At 36.6% G+C, this 15,860-nt stretch overlaps 1 protein-coding gene across 1 annotated transcript in view; it reads right to left on the bottom strand.

Annotated features, from left to right (window-relative positions):
• LOC126161804 (monocarboxylate transporter 13-like) overlaps positions 1–15,860 on the bottom strand; it is a 227,381-nt gene that overhangs the window by 16,112 nt on the left and 195,409 nt on the right. The window contains 2 exon segments of the mRNA XM_049917895.1: positions 941–1,043; positions 3,602–3,824. Of these exon segments, the coding sequence (XP_049773852.1) occupies positions 941–1,043; positions 3,602–3,824 (326 nt within the window).

Raw genomic sequence — 15,860 nt, 5'->3', positions numbered from 1 at the left:
TAATCAGTGACAAAGGTCTTCTTAGGCACTTGTGGGTTTTATTGTTCTGAAGGTGGTGTAGTTATCTACGCTGAAACCTAGGTTAACACTAGGCGCTTTTTTCACAATCGAGGTGGGTTTCTAGTTTTTTAATATATTAACCAACGATTGCTGATGCACTGCGATGTTGAAGGTTCTTAAATTGCACTTTAATTACAACCACTTGATACCAAATAATTGCTTGTGTTTATGTAATACCTGCCACAGTAGCTGCATAATATTTGAGAAGCCAGATACCATGATAGTCTAAAATCTAAACAAAAGAAGAAAAAAATCTTGCTGATGGACCTGGAATTAAACAGCTTTAGCAGAGTTATCACGTATCCAACCAGAGCTGTTTAAAATCACTTTTTGTATTCTGTCTGCAATATATGATTGTAGCTTATTACCTGCAACACCATTTATTCCAACTAATTTAGCTTTGTGCGAGAGAGATGCAAAGACATCATTTGCAAGTGCATTTTCTGTTGAACAGCCCTTTACAGCCAAACTGGCTTTTGTTGAGACCTTCCATCTTCATGAGGTGTTCAGTAATTGTTATATGCATTAACTTTTCAGTAATTTTAGAGGAAGTTGTTAAGTAAATAGGGTGAAAGTGAATTCAGTTTCATCAACTTTCTTTACATAGGTCAATAAAGTGTGATTAGAACAAAATTCAGAACACACATTTACTGAGAAGTTTGAAAAGTACAACGTACAAAAAGATGCAATGGATGGAAAAATGAAAGAAACTAGTGAACATGTGAACAGATCTTGGGAAGAAAATAAAAGTATCTCCACCCAAGAACAATCAAGCTCTTCAGTTGGGAAAAACAAATTTATAATAATAAATATAAATGTTAACAAATAATGTTCAGTCACTCTTCACAAAAAGTTACTCATAATAATTATTGTTATTTACCTCCTTATACTCCAAAAAAATTGGCTCTGACCACAGGTTAGGGCATGACAGTGTCCTTTGAGTTTGTGTAGGGAGAAGAGCACCCCGAAATGTCAGCGAATGCCTGCCAAAGAAATTCTTCATGACAGCAGACACAAACAACGATAATTCTAGCTTTCCATAACAATAACAATTCTAAAAATATTTAATGCCGAGAAAAATTTGTATGAATCTGGGTAGAACAGAATGTAGAAAAAAATACAAAAACTGTCATTAATTTGGTACTTTATCTGTAAGAGCCATGAGAAATATTTACTTTGGCAATAATTTTCTTTTTCACCATTATTTTACTGTTAGGAAAAAAACTGCAGTCACATGAAAGACATCTGGCAATTTAGATGATATTTTTCCCTCGTTTATATTGTTACAGCTGCAATGATTTCTCCAGTGTTCCTTCCTTCTACTTGCATTAAGTGCTCTATTTATTATTGGTAGAATATTTTATACACTATGAATGAAATAGCACATGCATTTTAAGTTAGTTCTCTGTGCAGTTTATACGAACTGCTTCCTGAACTACCACAACATTATTAAAAAAAAAAAATTGGAAGCATCTTGGGCTGGAACTCTTGTAACAATCTGCAAAAAGCATGATCACCTTAGGTAATGACAGAAATGTGATTCCCATACATGTTAGCCTTTACCCAATTAACCCATTTCAATTACTCTCAGATCCTACAAGAATTTGTAATTACCTCCAAAAGGTTACACTAGTCCATATCCCTTTAACAGACGCAAAAATATGTAACTTCAAATGATAGAAGACGGTGTTGGTTTAATTTATGGGGAAGTAAATACTGACTGAGAGGAACAAAACTGAAAATGCTTTGAGAGTGAATTCTATTCATGAACTGAAATTTCTGCAAACAAATGCAAAAATGCACAAATTGTAAACTAAATTTCAAACATGAACTGCAAAAACAAAGCACTTCTTTTTAGCAACAGTGAACACTATCAAGCAACAATTATGACAGTTTGCATAGCTAGGGTACTTTGCTTTATTGATAATTAAATTCATTCTCAATCTGTATTGTATCTAATAACTAGGAAAATTTTGTCACCATTCAGCTAAGTAATGGAAACATAAAAATGCATACAGCTTTTGAATCTGATGTCAGTTTTCTTCAAAAGACTATCTACATCTACACCAATGCAATTTGGCGCACAATTCTTCAGGACAGTGTCAGTTAAAGATGAATAAAAGATTCTGTTCTATGAACTCCTTAGTGTTCTTTTTTTTCTTTCTTTTTTCTCTCTTTCTTTTCAGATGGCATTACTGAAGGAGACACTGGCTTTGTACATCAAAGAAAGGAGGAAAATGTGTACAAGTTCTTAAAGTGTGACGTTACACTGTACTAATATATATAGCTTGTAAAGATCTTTAAGCAGAAGTAGATGTGCAAAGGCTAGATGAATCCTCAAGAAGTTATCTCCTCAAGTTTTTCAACAATTAGAAGAAATCCATTAATTATAGGAAATAATCTAATAGTAGCAGTACAGGGGTGATTACCAAGTTTAAAACCAGAGGTGCACAACAAATTTTTATGTTTGGAAACAGAACACTGTTCACAGCACTATTGTTATGGCCACAATTACAATAACGAAAGAATTTTTACATACAAAAGTTAATGTCACCAGTTGCCTGAGACCAAGTTACAGAAAAAAGAAAAGGAATACAAACACACACTTGTCTGATCAAACTAAGTGTAAAGAAGAACTGGCAATTAAATTCTTGTACAAACAAAAATCAATGAACTGAAACAGACTGACTGTTTAATACAATGTTAGCCCACCTATGAAATGCAACACAGTAACAATTCTGTATGCAATAAGCCTTTGGTAGGTTTCTGAAAGTATGTGGCATCAGATGTTTGTGCATAGATCATACAATTCCCATAAATTTTAGACTAGTGGTTTATGGGTGAGAAGTTGGTGCCTAATAGAGTTGTAGGTGCACTCAGTCTGAATCAGATCAGATAAATTTGGTGGCTAAGACATCAACACAAGTTCATTTCCATGCTCTTCAAACCAATATAGCACAATTCTGGAACTGTGACAACTGTTTTGCTGCTGGACGCTGCCATCACTGTCGGGGAAGGCAAGAAAAATGATGGAATGCAGGTGGACAGTAACAAAGTTCATTTAGTCCATATTCTCATCACACCTTTGATTACCGATATGAGTACCACTGCAAAACATTGCCACCACCAGCGTGTGGCTGTGACATGGCGTGTAGTTTTGAGCAACCATTTCCCTGGATGATAGTATCCAGAAATGACCATCAACTTGGTGTGCAACAAACATGATACATCTGTCCAGATGGCATAGTCCAGTCTCAATGATCTCATGTCCACTGCAACTGCAATTTATGATGGTTGGGTAAACAAGGGAACACATAGGGGCTGCCTGCTACAGAGCCTCATATTCCACAATGTACACTGTACAGTGTGCTCCAAAAGATGTGTGCCTGCATCAGTACTGAACTCTTATTAGATCTGCAACAGATTGCATTCTACCCTGCTTTACAGAATGGGCAAGCCTCAAATCTCCACATCCTGTGATAACATTTAACATTACATTAGAGAATAGATTATTGAATTCATATATTTATATTGAGCTCACCGATGGCGATCTATAGCCCGTGGTGGAGGTGGAGAAAGTGGTTCCCTTTGCTTGGCCCTAGCTGCCACATCAGGTGGCAGGTGTTGGTCACCTGCATGAACCCAAGTTGGAATGTTGAGAACAGAATGGAATGGCCTATTCTCATTTTCACTCCTCGCCACTGCTCTCACAGCAGGGTTAATGGCACGTTGTACAGACTGCTTGGTAGAAGTCTCACGAAGACCTGGTAATACAAATCAAAATAAATATGATTATCACCTCACCATCACTCAATACTGTGTATCAAAATCACTGAAATTACACAAAAATACAGCTTATTCATTGTCTGACTATCTGTTCTACAACTTTATTGTAATGTAGAAGTGCTGAGCAAGATACCTTCATAGTTGAACGTTAACTTAATTTATACAAGAAGTTACTAGATGTTTGGCTTTTAATATTTGCTCATAGGTTGAACTACTTAGTTGTAACAATGTGTGGGGTGAATTTATTTCCTAAACATCCAGTCAAACATGTTCACTCTTTTATTTAATTCCATTCCATTCCTTTTATTTGTGGAGAACCTTCAGAGAACCTGAACTGACAGTATACATTAACAAATAGGAACAATGGTCATAAATTTTGCAAGTGATTATTATTAAACTGCTATAAATTGACTCTGATAAGCATCATCAATATATATTTCACATAGCAAACTAGCGGGAAAGCTCTTACTGTTAGCCTAATACCCACACAATCATGCAAATTTGTCAGAGGGAAATAAAGCAGTGCATAGTATTTTTCATGCAGCTAGCACAAACCTTCAGTCATTGACTCTAAATCATAAATGGATAATTTGCAGAGTGAGCTTCAGATGATGACAAACTTAGATTAATTTAGCATGTAATTTTGGCACTATGTGAAGTTGACCTAAAGTTTAAAACAAGAGTCAAAGACTAATTGCAGCAGGTCATGGTCAGTAGGCATTAAGAAACCCGTATCCCAATGCAACACTGAGTAACAAGTTGATGTGGCATATCTTTGACGATACTGTAGCTACAATATCCTGGTAGACCAGGGATGGCTGAAGACATTTAGTCACATGACAGCATCTTGTATTTATTTTTATTTATTCACTTGTTACCACAGCATGCTTCACAAATCCTATCATGAAGAAGAGTCTTCGAGGATGTGAGCCGAGTCAGTGTACGAGGGTTGTTTTTTAAGTAAGGACCATTTTTATTTTTAAAAAAAGATACAAATACTTTTGTAAAAAAACTTATTTTCTGATTCTACACACTTTTACCTATTTTTCTACATAGTTTCCTTGTTTATTTAAGCACTTGTCATACTGTACAACTAAGTTTTTTAATTCCCTCTTCAAAGAATTCGGCCGCCTGCTCCGACAGCCAAGAGTTCACAGCCACTTTCACTTCATCGTCGTCATTAAAGCGTTGCCTGCCAAGATGGTGTTTCAGGTACCGGAAAAGGTGAAAATCGCTAGGCGCAAGGTCGGGGCTGTATGGTGCATGGTCCAAAACTTCAAGCCAAAAGAATCAATCAAATCCCGAGTCTTGAGAGGTGTGAGGCCTAGCGTTATCGTGCAGGAGCAAAACTCCTTTTGTCAGCATGCTGCGCCTTTTATTTTGAATTGCTCTGCAGAGCTGCTTTAGAGTTGCACAGTAGGCATCCGAGTTGATTGTCGTTCCTCGTGGCATGAAGTCCACTAGCAAAACACCGCGCCGGTCCCAGAACACAGCTGCCATAATCTTGCACTTTGACGGCGTCTGTTTGGCTTTGACCTTGATGGGTGAGGTTGTGTGTCGCCATTCCATCGATTGTCGCTTGCTTTTGGGAGTGATATGGGATACCCATGTTTCATCTCCAGTGACAATTTGACTCAACATGTCAACCCCTTCTTCCTCGTAACAAATCAAAAAGTCCAATGAAGTGGCAAATCTCTTCCCTTTGTGGTCCTCTGTGAGGAGTCTGGGTACCCACCGAGAACACAGTTTCTTAAAGTTTAGGTTTTCAGACACAATTTTGTACAAAACCGATCTTGAAACTTGTGGAAATTCCAAAGAAAGAGTGGAAATTGTGAATCTTCTGCCCTCACAAATCTTTGTTTCGACTGCAGCCACCAAATCATCAGTGATCACAGAGGGCCGGCCTGAGCGTTCTTCATCATGGACGTTTTGACGGCCATTTTTAAACACTCTAACCCACTGACACACTTTACCTTCACTCATTGCATTCAAGCCATAATCTTCTGTTAACTGACGATGAAATTTCTGCAGCTGATAGGCTTCTCGCGGTCAAAAAATGTATCACTGACCGTATCTCACACGCGGCGGGCGATTCAATAATCGTAAACATTATAAAGTAGCACAGCGATGCGTACACGTCAGCTACAGAGCTGCAACTTGCATTAGTGTGAAAGGGAAGGATGCCGGCAAGTAGCGTGGTGGCTTGTTGCGGCGTCCGCGCGAACTACGGGACTATACGCGGAACAGCCCTTATTTAAAAAACAACCCTCGTATAACTAGCAGAAGCAGCCCTCTACAGGATACTTCTTTAAAATGTACTAACAACAAGTAATGACTAGTTTTGTAGCCACTAACACTGATTCTAGGAATTACTTCTAGGCTACTTCATACACTGTGTATGAAAAAATCTACTACTTTGAAAATAAACCACTGTGGCTACTCTTACATTACTAAGTACTTCAAATAAAGCATTTATGTAACTTTACATGGAACACTATGAGCCACCTATACACTACCAATGTCAAAATCTGTTTAGTACAACTGTTAGAATTATGCAGAATTCACACACCTTAGTCCTAATATTGTTATCAAGTGTCAGGAGTAGCTAATATGATAAGCTCTCTCTTCAACTTAGAATATCTGGAATTTTCAATTTCTTGACTGATGTCTACTGGCAGTCTGTTAGAGACTTATGCATCAGAATATGAAAGTCTGTTCTGAACGCAAGATGGGGATGACTACTCTGTATGAAAATGATTTTTAATTCTTTCTTTCTTTCTTTCTTGTTTTTTAGTACTTTGATGGCTCCATGAATTTCTAGCTCTGTTATTAGGAAATCTCCTGGATTTTTCAATATTACTAGAAATTCCAATTTAGCTGTTTGAATTTTACAGTTTAAGCACATGTCAAAATATTTTGCAACTATTTCAGTATTATCTTTGCTATTTTATCCTTTCTTGCAATTTTTACCTTTGAAACAAATACTTTGTTCTTGGTACCCTTTAAGAAAATGCTTAAAAGTTTGATAAGAATTTCTAGTATTATATTTGAAGAAATTTTCTTCTATTTCCATAAGCTGAGATTCTCTAATTTTGATTTTCCAGATAATTTTTTATTTTTCTTTTCTTCATTGTCTGAACTGTTCTAAGATCTACATTTCCTTCATTTTCAAGCTCTTTGTTCTAGTGCTTCTTCACACTCCCCAATCCACTGTGACTTCTTTTTATTCTTGGCCAGTCCTGAAATTTTCTCTCTGCCGTTTTAGTAATCGAGAACTGTTTTTACAAAAGTCAATATCTTCAAGAAACAAAGTTTTTGAGAAATATTCTATTGAACTGTTTGTATAATATGCAGTACATTGCTGGTTTCTTACAAAATTGTATTTGACAAACTCGAGATACACTCTACAATGATGGAAAAACAATTCCATGAGCATTCAGCTGCAAATAAAATTATATAAAAATTAAGGTTTTTTCAAAACTGAACATCTTCATATAGATTCTTTTATAGCAGCAACTACCTTAGTGTCTACTGATCTGCTCACATAAATGATATGGCTTGCAGAGATTTTTTTCCTTTTGTTTTTATTCAATCAAATTTTTATGTTGCTCACAAACTGCAGCACCTTCTAAGATTTTTACAGTAATTAAGGACGTACAAGCATGGTCTTCACCGAATGTACTTCCAACCAAAAAGCGATTCTAGCAGCTGGAGTCCAAAGTTTATGTTAATCATGCCCTTTGCATTCTTGTGGAGATATTTTCAGAGCAAGTTTCATCCCCGAACAAATATTTCTTTATACCTAATCGAGATCAATTTTCAAAAATTTAGCTTCAAAATGTTTTTATATAACTAAATATTTTCTTAAAAATTTTCATTCCCTATTGCACTCCCTTAGGGACTGAATCTACAGAAAAACAAACTTTTTTTTTAACCAAGCAGTCAAGTACCAATCACCATAGATGTAGCCTTAAAAATTCTTTAATAGTTCTTTAGAAATTATTTTCAAAGAGCTTTCAGCCACTATTTTACACCCTTGGTAGTCAAGTTTCCATAAATGCTGAAACACGTATCTTTTTTCCAACAGAGAAACCAACCACCAGTTTCCACAGTTCTAGCTTCAAAATTCCCTTAAGAATTGCTTACTTTCAAAAAGTCTTTAATATCCCATTTCAGCCCCTTAGGATTGCAATTTCAGACAGTGCCTTCTTAAATGATGCCTATAATATAAGATTGACACCCTCTCCAAACTTCAAGTTTCCATCTTTAACAGTTTGGGCTGGACGATGAGTCAGTCAGGTCAGGACAGTTCCTTTTATATATAGAGATGTTCAAGTTTATTTTAACCTATGGAACAGATAATAATTTAATTAATTGGTTTATTAAGGTGCTGTACTTCATCATTTTCATTGTCACATTCATTTAAATACTCTAGGGCCTTCCAATACAAAAAAATCTAGTCTCTTTACATCAGCTATTTTGACACACAGTTTCCAGATTTTATTACAGCTAGTTGATGTATAACATGATCTACATTAGTTTTTTCACTTCAACAATGATCGGAAAGGAAACATATGTTATGACTTTGCAGATGGCTCTATCTTGGTTTGTTTTTTGTAAAGAAGAACTCTGACTTCAGGCATTTTGAATTATAGCTTCTCTTGTTCATCTGTTAGCAGTGATCTTGAAATCTTACACATGATAGTCCTTGGCCAGAACCATACATGTACCATGGTTGGTCAGAACCTCATGACAATGAGATGGCAAGGTAATAATTTCAAGTTTTCTCAATTTGTTTTCGATGGTGTCAGATCAGGGAGCATGCAGCTGTGACCCCTGATTGGGAAGTAGTGAGCTACTTTCCCTAAATCTAACAATAAATGTCTACCACAAGCAGTAGATATTCACATTTCACAAAACTCATTTTTGTAGATGTTGAGTTTAGAAAAGTTCACAATTTTGTGTGAAACATTAAAGAGGCAAATAGTAAGTTTTCATAAAATCTGTGTACTGCAACGAATTTATCTCGTTTAGCAGTACACAAATACAAGGGTGGTTTGATAATTCTGGTAAATTTCAATGAATGAATGGAATATTTCTGTTGAGCCTCTATGGTTGGTAATCTTTATTATGCCAAGGATTGTATAAAGAATTTCAATGATGTACAGTGTAAATTCATTGTAGAAAGCTGTCTGAATTGGTCAGTGGGTACGCTATGATTGAAAATGGAGAAGATTGAGTTTTGCACTGTTATTAAATATTTTCATGAAGCATTTAACTGCTGCACAAATTGAAACAGAATTGGATGAAGTTCATGCAGACTCTGCACTACCATTGATGATCATTTACTTTCGGATTAATGAACTTAAATGTGATCGGACAAGCATGAAAGACGAAGCACACACTGGCCGTCCAATTGAGGTCACGACAAAGTAAATCATTGACATAATCCACAATATGGTTATTCAAGACCGCTGAATAAAAATTCATGACATTACTGAGACTGTAGGCATCTCAAGTAAGTGAGTGCATGATATCCTGCATGATGTATCGGCTATGACGAAGCTGTGTGTGAGGTGAGTGCTGAGATTGCTTGCAGTCAACCAAAAGAATTTCCAGCACAACAGTTCAACACAATGTCAATGTTTGGTCTCAATCTGCAAGAACTTTTGATAGTTTGGTGTTTAATGAAGGATCCAGGTTTCAACAATAGTTACAGAGTCAGAAAAACAGCAGTCAAAACAATGGGTAAAAGCTGGTGATAGAGAAAGAAGACAAAGACCATTTTGTCAGCTGGTAAGGCGATGGTCACTATTTTTTGGCATTCCAAAGGAAGAATCCTCACATTACTTGGAAAAAGGCAGAACCATAACTAGACCCTATTATGCTTCATCGTTCGACCATTTGAAACTTGCATTGTCTGCATAAAGACCAAAGTTGGCATGCAAAAGAGTGTTCTTTCACCAGGAAAATGCACCGTCCCACACTTCAGTGATGACAATGGTGAAAGCAGATGAATTGGGTTTTGTATTTAATCCTCATTCACTCTATTCACCAGACTATACCCCAAGTGACCCCTTGTTCACCAATTTGAAACTTTAGTTCACAAGGAAGAAATTTTTATGAAATGATTAAAGATAGTTGTAATCAATGAGTATTTTACGAAGTTTGACAGATTCTATTTTTTTGATGGAATCAAAAAGATGGAGGATCACTGGACCACATGTATATGCCTCAAAGGAGTCTATGTTGAGAAGTAAGGTGAGGTTCTCTTTAAAAACTATTTTCTCTTGCTTTTTTTCAGAATTATGAAACTATATAGCTTTTATTCTTGCACTTTATTGTTAACATGGACATTAGAAGTACTCATTATTATACACATTTTTATTTTACAGAAATGTGTGTGTCAATGAAACCAGATAGTTATGTTTAGCAGGAAATGTTAGAATCAGAGTAGTTTGTTGTGGATTCTACTCAGCTCTCTCAGAACACTAGGATGAAGATTCAGTATTTCATCAAGAAGAACTGCGTTATAATGAAGGAACCAAAACTAGCCAGGACAGTTGCTGTTGGCAGTGGGGCAAGAGTTATGGGCTCTCCAGCTAGATACCTTTATTACAGCTTTGATTCGGTTGAGGAAACGTCAAAATTTCATGTCGCTTCAAATTAAACCCACATAGCCACAATACACTTACCTCGATATATTACAAGATGAAAATCTTACAGTATGAATTAATTTAATTACCAAATTTTGATGTAAGTATCAAATTTGAATAAAAATACGTAAATTTCTTTTCAATTTGGTAAGAAAAGTTCTGATAGAATGTAAATAATTTATGAGTAAAGGAGATGACTCTGTGGATAATACTTTTATCACCTCACTGCTTCTATCATCTAGTGAGTCATCTCCTTCACTTCTGAATAATTAATTTTTCTTTTCAAGTTGAGATCATGAATGCTAAGTGTTCTTGTCATTCATCTGTCCCAGAACATGTGCAATCTGAGATCTGAGTGGAAAAAAAATTAAAAATATGAAGAAGAATATTTTTTTATGCAAATGGCAGTGAAAAAGATGCAATTTACTTTTTTATTAATTTGGACAAAAATTTAACTTTGACTTCATTCAGTGTGTTCCTCTTTACAAATCCCAGCAGTTTTTAAACCATTACTTCTCCAAATGATTAGGTGAGACACTGAAATTATTTAAGTGCTTACTGAGGAACTGTCATAGCAAGTTTAGATTATTGAGTTCATGTCTGTAATTACAATACAGTGTCACATACAGAGAGGTTTAGATAGCCCTGAAAGCCCTTGGGTTTTGTAATCGGCCAAGGCTACAAACTGGAAGCTAAACGGAAGACAAAAGTCTTAAACATAGTGCACAGAATAACTTCTGGTCCAATGGAGCTCACTAGCCCACTGATGGCAATAAGAGAAAAGTAAAACACTGCATGACATCAAAATGGATACCATTATCTCAGATCTGTGGGGAGCAGAACAGCACTTACCCAAACAGATGGATAAAAACTCCATTCTCCTGATCTTCTCCTTTGTCTTCATGGGATTGGCATGTTAAGCTGGATTTGGTAGTGTCAGTAGTTCTGTTTCCTATTGCCAACCCTTTCTCCTCAGGGATGGAATGTGTGTACCCCACCTGTCTGTATCTTGTGATATCCCAAGTGAAAGTCTGAGAACATTTTTCCAGATGTTTGCACTTTGTGTACCTGAGGTTGCACATGGGTGCCAGCTCAGTATTCACCTAGTCAGATGTGGTAAACTGCCTAAAAACCATATCCATACTGGCCAGCACATGGGCCGCCATCATTAATTCGCTGGACAGATTTGATCCAGGGTCAGCATGCCTGCCTGAATCCTGGACGCATTGTGCCAAATCAAGTGGCTATTCGGCTCAGTCAGTGAGATAAAAAGTGATGAATAAAAAATCGTAAGGAGGCTCCAAGCCCAAGCCATGAAGGGTAAGCAACGTTTGATGGCACCAAACAGTGTACATCCAGTGTAGGTCCAAAAAGACGGCAATAAGAAGTTGTCATTTAGCTAAAGCCTGTCAGTTTGCTGTTTAAAATATTTCCTGTAGTGGGACCCTATAGACTATCACAACCACTATCTTTAATCTTTCCAAGTCTGCTATTGAAGTGCATCACTTAAATAGCTATTCAAAGCACTATTCAGTGAGTTGCATGGCTGGGAACTTTGTTCCACATTTTGTGTATGTATTCACTCTTCCTCTCCCCATATTACAACCAACAGTGATGCAATACTAACTCATTTTCATTTAGGTGCAGTAGTTCAATTTCTGTGACTTTCGACTGATATTCTCTTACACATAGCACATCTGGACCTGTCCATATCAAATCAATCAAGTTTTGTCCATTTTTTTGGACCTTGATGTACCAGAATATTTTTCAGTATTTCCCAGTACCCATGGCAAATACTGCAACTTGTAATGGCTTTTGACCATGCCAATTTTTGTGTTATTGCATTTGAAAGTATAGCACATATACAAATTTAGGAATAAATTTTACTATAAATGTAGAACTATTGAAGATAGCAGTGACACTGGTGGCATTTTAAAGATAGTTAACTGTGCTTTAATTTTAAAGCAACACAACACTGCTGAGAGATTAATTTTATCTTGTAGAACTAGAAAAAATGTTTTTATTTTTCTCACAAAAATTTGTACATCTTACATAATTCTGTTCACCTCTGATAAAAACTGAATGTGGAGAATGAATGCATTCAAAATGAAATTTATTTTTAAATATAGTACTGCATCACTTAAGTTTCCTAGTTTCTCATATTGCAAGAAATGGTCAACAACTGACAAGGAGGGATTTTTTTTTTTTTTTGTAGCTTACATTTTACTATCAGACGACAGTCTGCCAGTGCAGTGTTTGCAGATATTACTATATGTGGCATTCATGAGAGACTGCAGCATTAGTTGTTTAGGTGCTATCATCATCATCACCACCACCACCACCACCACCACCACCACCACCACCACCACCACCACCATCTAGATTGCTTAGAATGCAATAAAGTGGTATTTAATGTTCTCTATTCAAAGCTGCGGTTGGTATCAATTCTGATGGCAGCACAATGTAACATAAAAACAGAAAATAAATAAATGTTTTCATAGGACAGATTACTATACTGATAAACAATGCCACTATTTTGCAACAGCACACGGTGAAAGTGCCTGTGATGGACTTTGGGCGCTTTCAGAAGACTTGCTGCTAAAGTAAGTTTACTAAGACCATTCGAAACTCACACGACAACACCTAAGCATCAGTATGATTTTACTCAAGAAACCATCCTGACATCCATTTCGAATCATGTAGAACAGATATTACCATCCAAAAAGGGCACGGAAGGCCCAATGATATCGACTGACTGCCCTGTCACCTTCAGCCTACTGATGTCACTGGATGCAGATAAGGAGGGGTGGATGCAGATAAGGAGGGGAATGTGGTCAGCACATCACTCTCCTAGCCATTGTCAGTTTTTGTGACTAGAGCCACTACTTCTCAATCAAGTAGATCCTCAATTTGCCTCGCAAGTGCTGAGTGCACCCCACTTGGTAACAGCAATCAGCAAGCCAGATGGGAGTGATGTGATGGGAACCGATGATGTACAGTAGCTAAATTAAACACTATTACAGAACAGATTCAGTAAGCCAAAAATCTTCCATGCGACTTCACTCTCAAAGATGTTCTGAAGTTTAACACCTTGGAAATAATAAGTCCATAATCAGATGCAAAACTGCACTGCTGAAACAAAGTGGCACAAAATGAATCCAACCATTAATATGGTTGAAGTGGTGGAAGACAGTTGCCCCATTATGTCAAGGTTGGTTGGTTGGTTGTTTTGGGGAAGGAGACCAGACAGCATGGTCATCGGTCTCATCGGATTAGGGAAGGAAGTCAGCCGTGCCCTTTCAGAGGAACCATCCCGGCATTTGCCTGGAGTGATTTAGGGAAATCATGGAAAACCTAAATCAGGATGGCCAGACGCGGGATTGAACCATCGTCCTCCCGAATGCGAGTCCAGTGTCTAACCACTGCGCCACCTCGCTCGGTCATTATGTCAAATTCAGTGAACTGAATGTGACCTCATTAAACCCTACAATGATGATTATGTGATGGACTGAGAGCAATTATGCCAGTTATTGTTAACCTTGTCAGTTCAGAAATATACAATTCTCAGTACAGTCAGTACCAGGTCTTACAACACTAAGGTGTAAACAGTTTCCTGTAGTCCTGGGAAATGGCGCTACTACATGCACATTCCTAATTTTAGGTCTGATCAGGAATGTGTCATTGACATTGAATTTCTATGAGAGAGGGACACCAAATTAGACCTCTCTAATGGTAACTTCGCTTAAGTTTGCAGATGTCCGCAAAATCATTAGAACCAAGGGAAACTAATATGGCCTGAAGGGAGTGAAAAATCATATACTCCAGCTGGAAAAGAAAAATATAAGCACCATACAAAGAAAGACAATACTAAAAAATTTGCCCCAGGATACAGCTCACAACATGTAAACCAACTAAAGAAAAATTACATAAAAGTACTTCATCAAAATATTCAGTACTTTGGTAGCAAAAACTTCAATACTTTGGTAACAAAAAATTAGAAGCAGAAGCAGAAGTACTCCTGAGTGAAGTAAGACCAGACATATTATGCATAAGTGAACATGGACTAACTGAAAGTAAAATACATAATGTTGCAATAAAGGACTACAAACTAGCTAGTTACTTCTGCAGATCTAAATATAAGGGTGGTGGCATTTGTATATATTTAAAACAGGTACTCTATCAAAGAATGTAAACAGTGAAGCTGCTACATTTCCCATAGCTAGAGAAAACGACTTTAAAGTTACTGGTAGAGTGGCAGAGGATTTTAGAGTGTTTTGTGTGTACTGGTCACCATGTGGCAAAATTAGCATCTTTCTGAAAAAAATTGCTAGCTTATTGAGAATGAATATGAAGAGAAATATTATATGTGGAGATTTCAACATTGACATGGGAAAAGACACAAAAATAAGACAGGATTTTGAAGAATTGTTAATACAGCATAACATGAAAGTGACAATAACTGCACCAACAAGAATGACTTCACAAAGTGAGACAGTTATTGACAACATAATTACTAATATGCGTAACTATGAGTCACATGTAGTTCAGACAGCAATATCTGATCATCATGGACAACTAATCAGCTTTTGCAGAAATAATGACACAGTATCAGAACCAAAACAACCAACCAAAGAAATTAGGACCATCTGTGAACAAAATATCAACATCTTTAGAACAATGTTAAGTAAGGAAACCTGGAATGAAACCCTACAGGCCCAGAGTGTAAATGAAAAATATGATGCATTTATTTCAACAATTAAGTACCATTTTAATGTAGCATTTCCCAAAGTAAAGAGACAAGAAAGGTAGCAAGATCAAACACAGTGGATTACCAGTGAAATACTATAACAGCGAAGGAAGCTTCAGGATGAGACACGGATGGGCGAAGCTGAAAACTACAAAATGTTAAAAAAGAAGTATAGAAAAAAAATAAGAGAAGCCAAAGCAAGAGCAATTGCCACCACTATATCGAACTCAAAAAACAAGGCAAAAGCAGCTTGGAATGCAATCAATGCTGAAAGAAAGAAAAAAGATGGGTCAAACAAAGAAGAAGATATTAGGTCAATTAAAATAGACAACACAGTGGTCACAGATGGTATGGAAATAGCAAACATACTAAATAATAACTATATCAGTGTAGTAGAAAACTTAAAATTGGAAAGAAATAGTCAAAAACAGAAGGGTATTAAGGTACCAAAAAGATCATGCAGTACTATGTTCTTAAGACCAGTCACGGAAGAGGAATTGCGGAAAACTATACAGAAACTGAAGTCCAAGAAATCAGCTGCTGGTGATGAAATATAAAATCATGTAATAAAGCTGGTATGTGAGGAGATAATAACACCACTGCTGAACATA

Source organism: Schistocerca cancellata, chromosome 2 (genome assembly GCF_023864275.1).
Source record: "Schistocerca cancellata isolate TAMUIC-IGC-003103 chromosome 2, iqSchCanc2.1, whole genome shotgun sequence".
NCBI classification, from domain to species: domain Eukaryota; kingdom Metazoa; phylum Arthropoda; class Insecta; order Orthoptera; family Acrididae; genus Schistocerca; species Schistocerca cancellata.
Note: the sequence above shows the minus strand (reverse complement) of the source record. Positions and strands in the feature narration are given on the sequence as shown.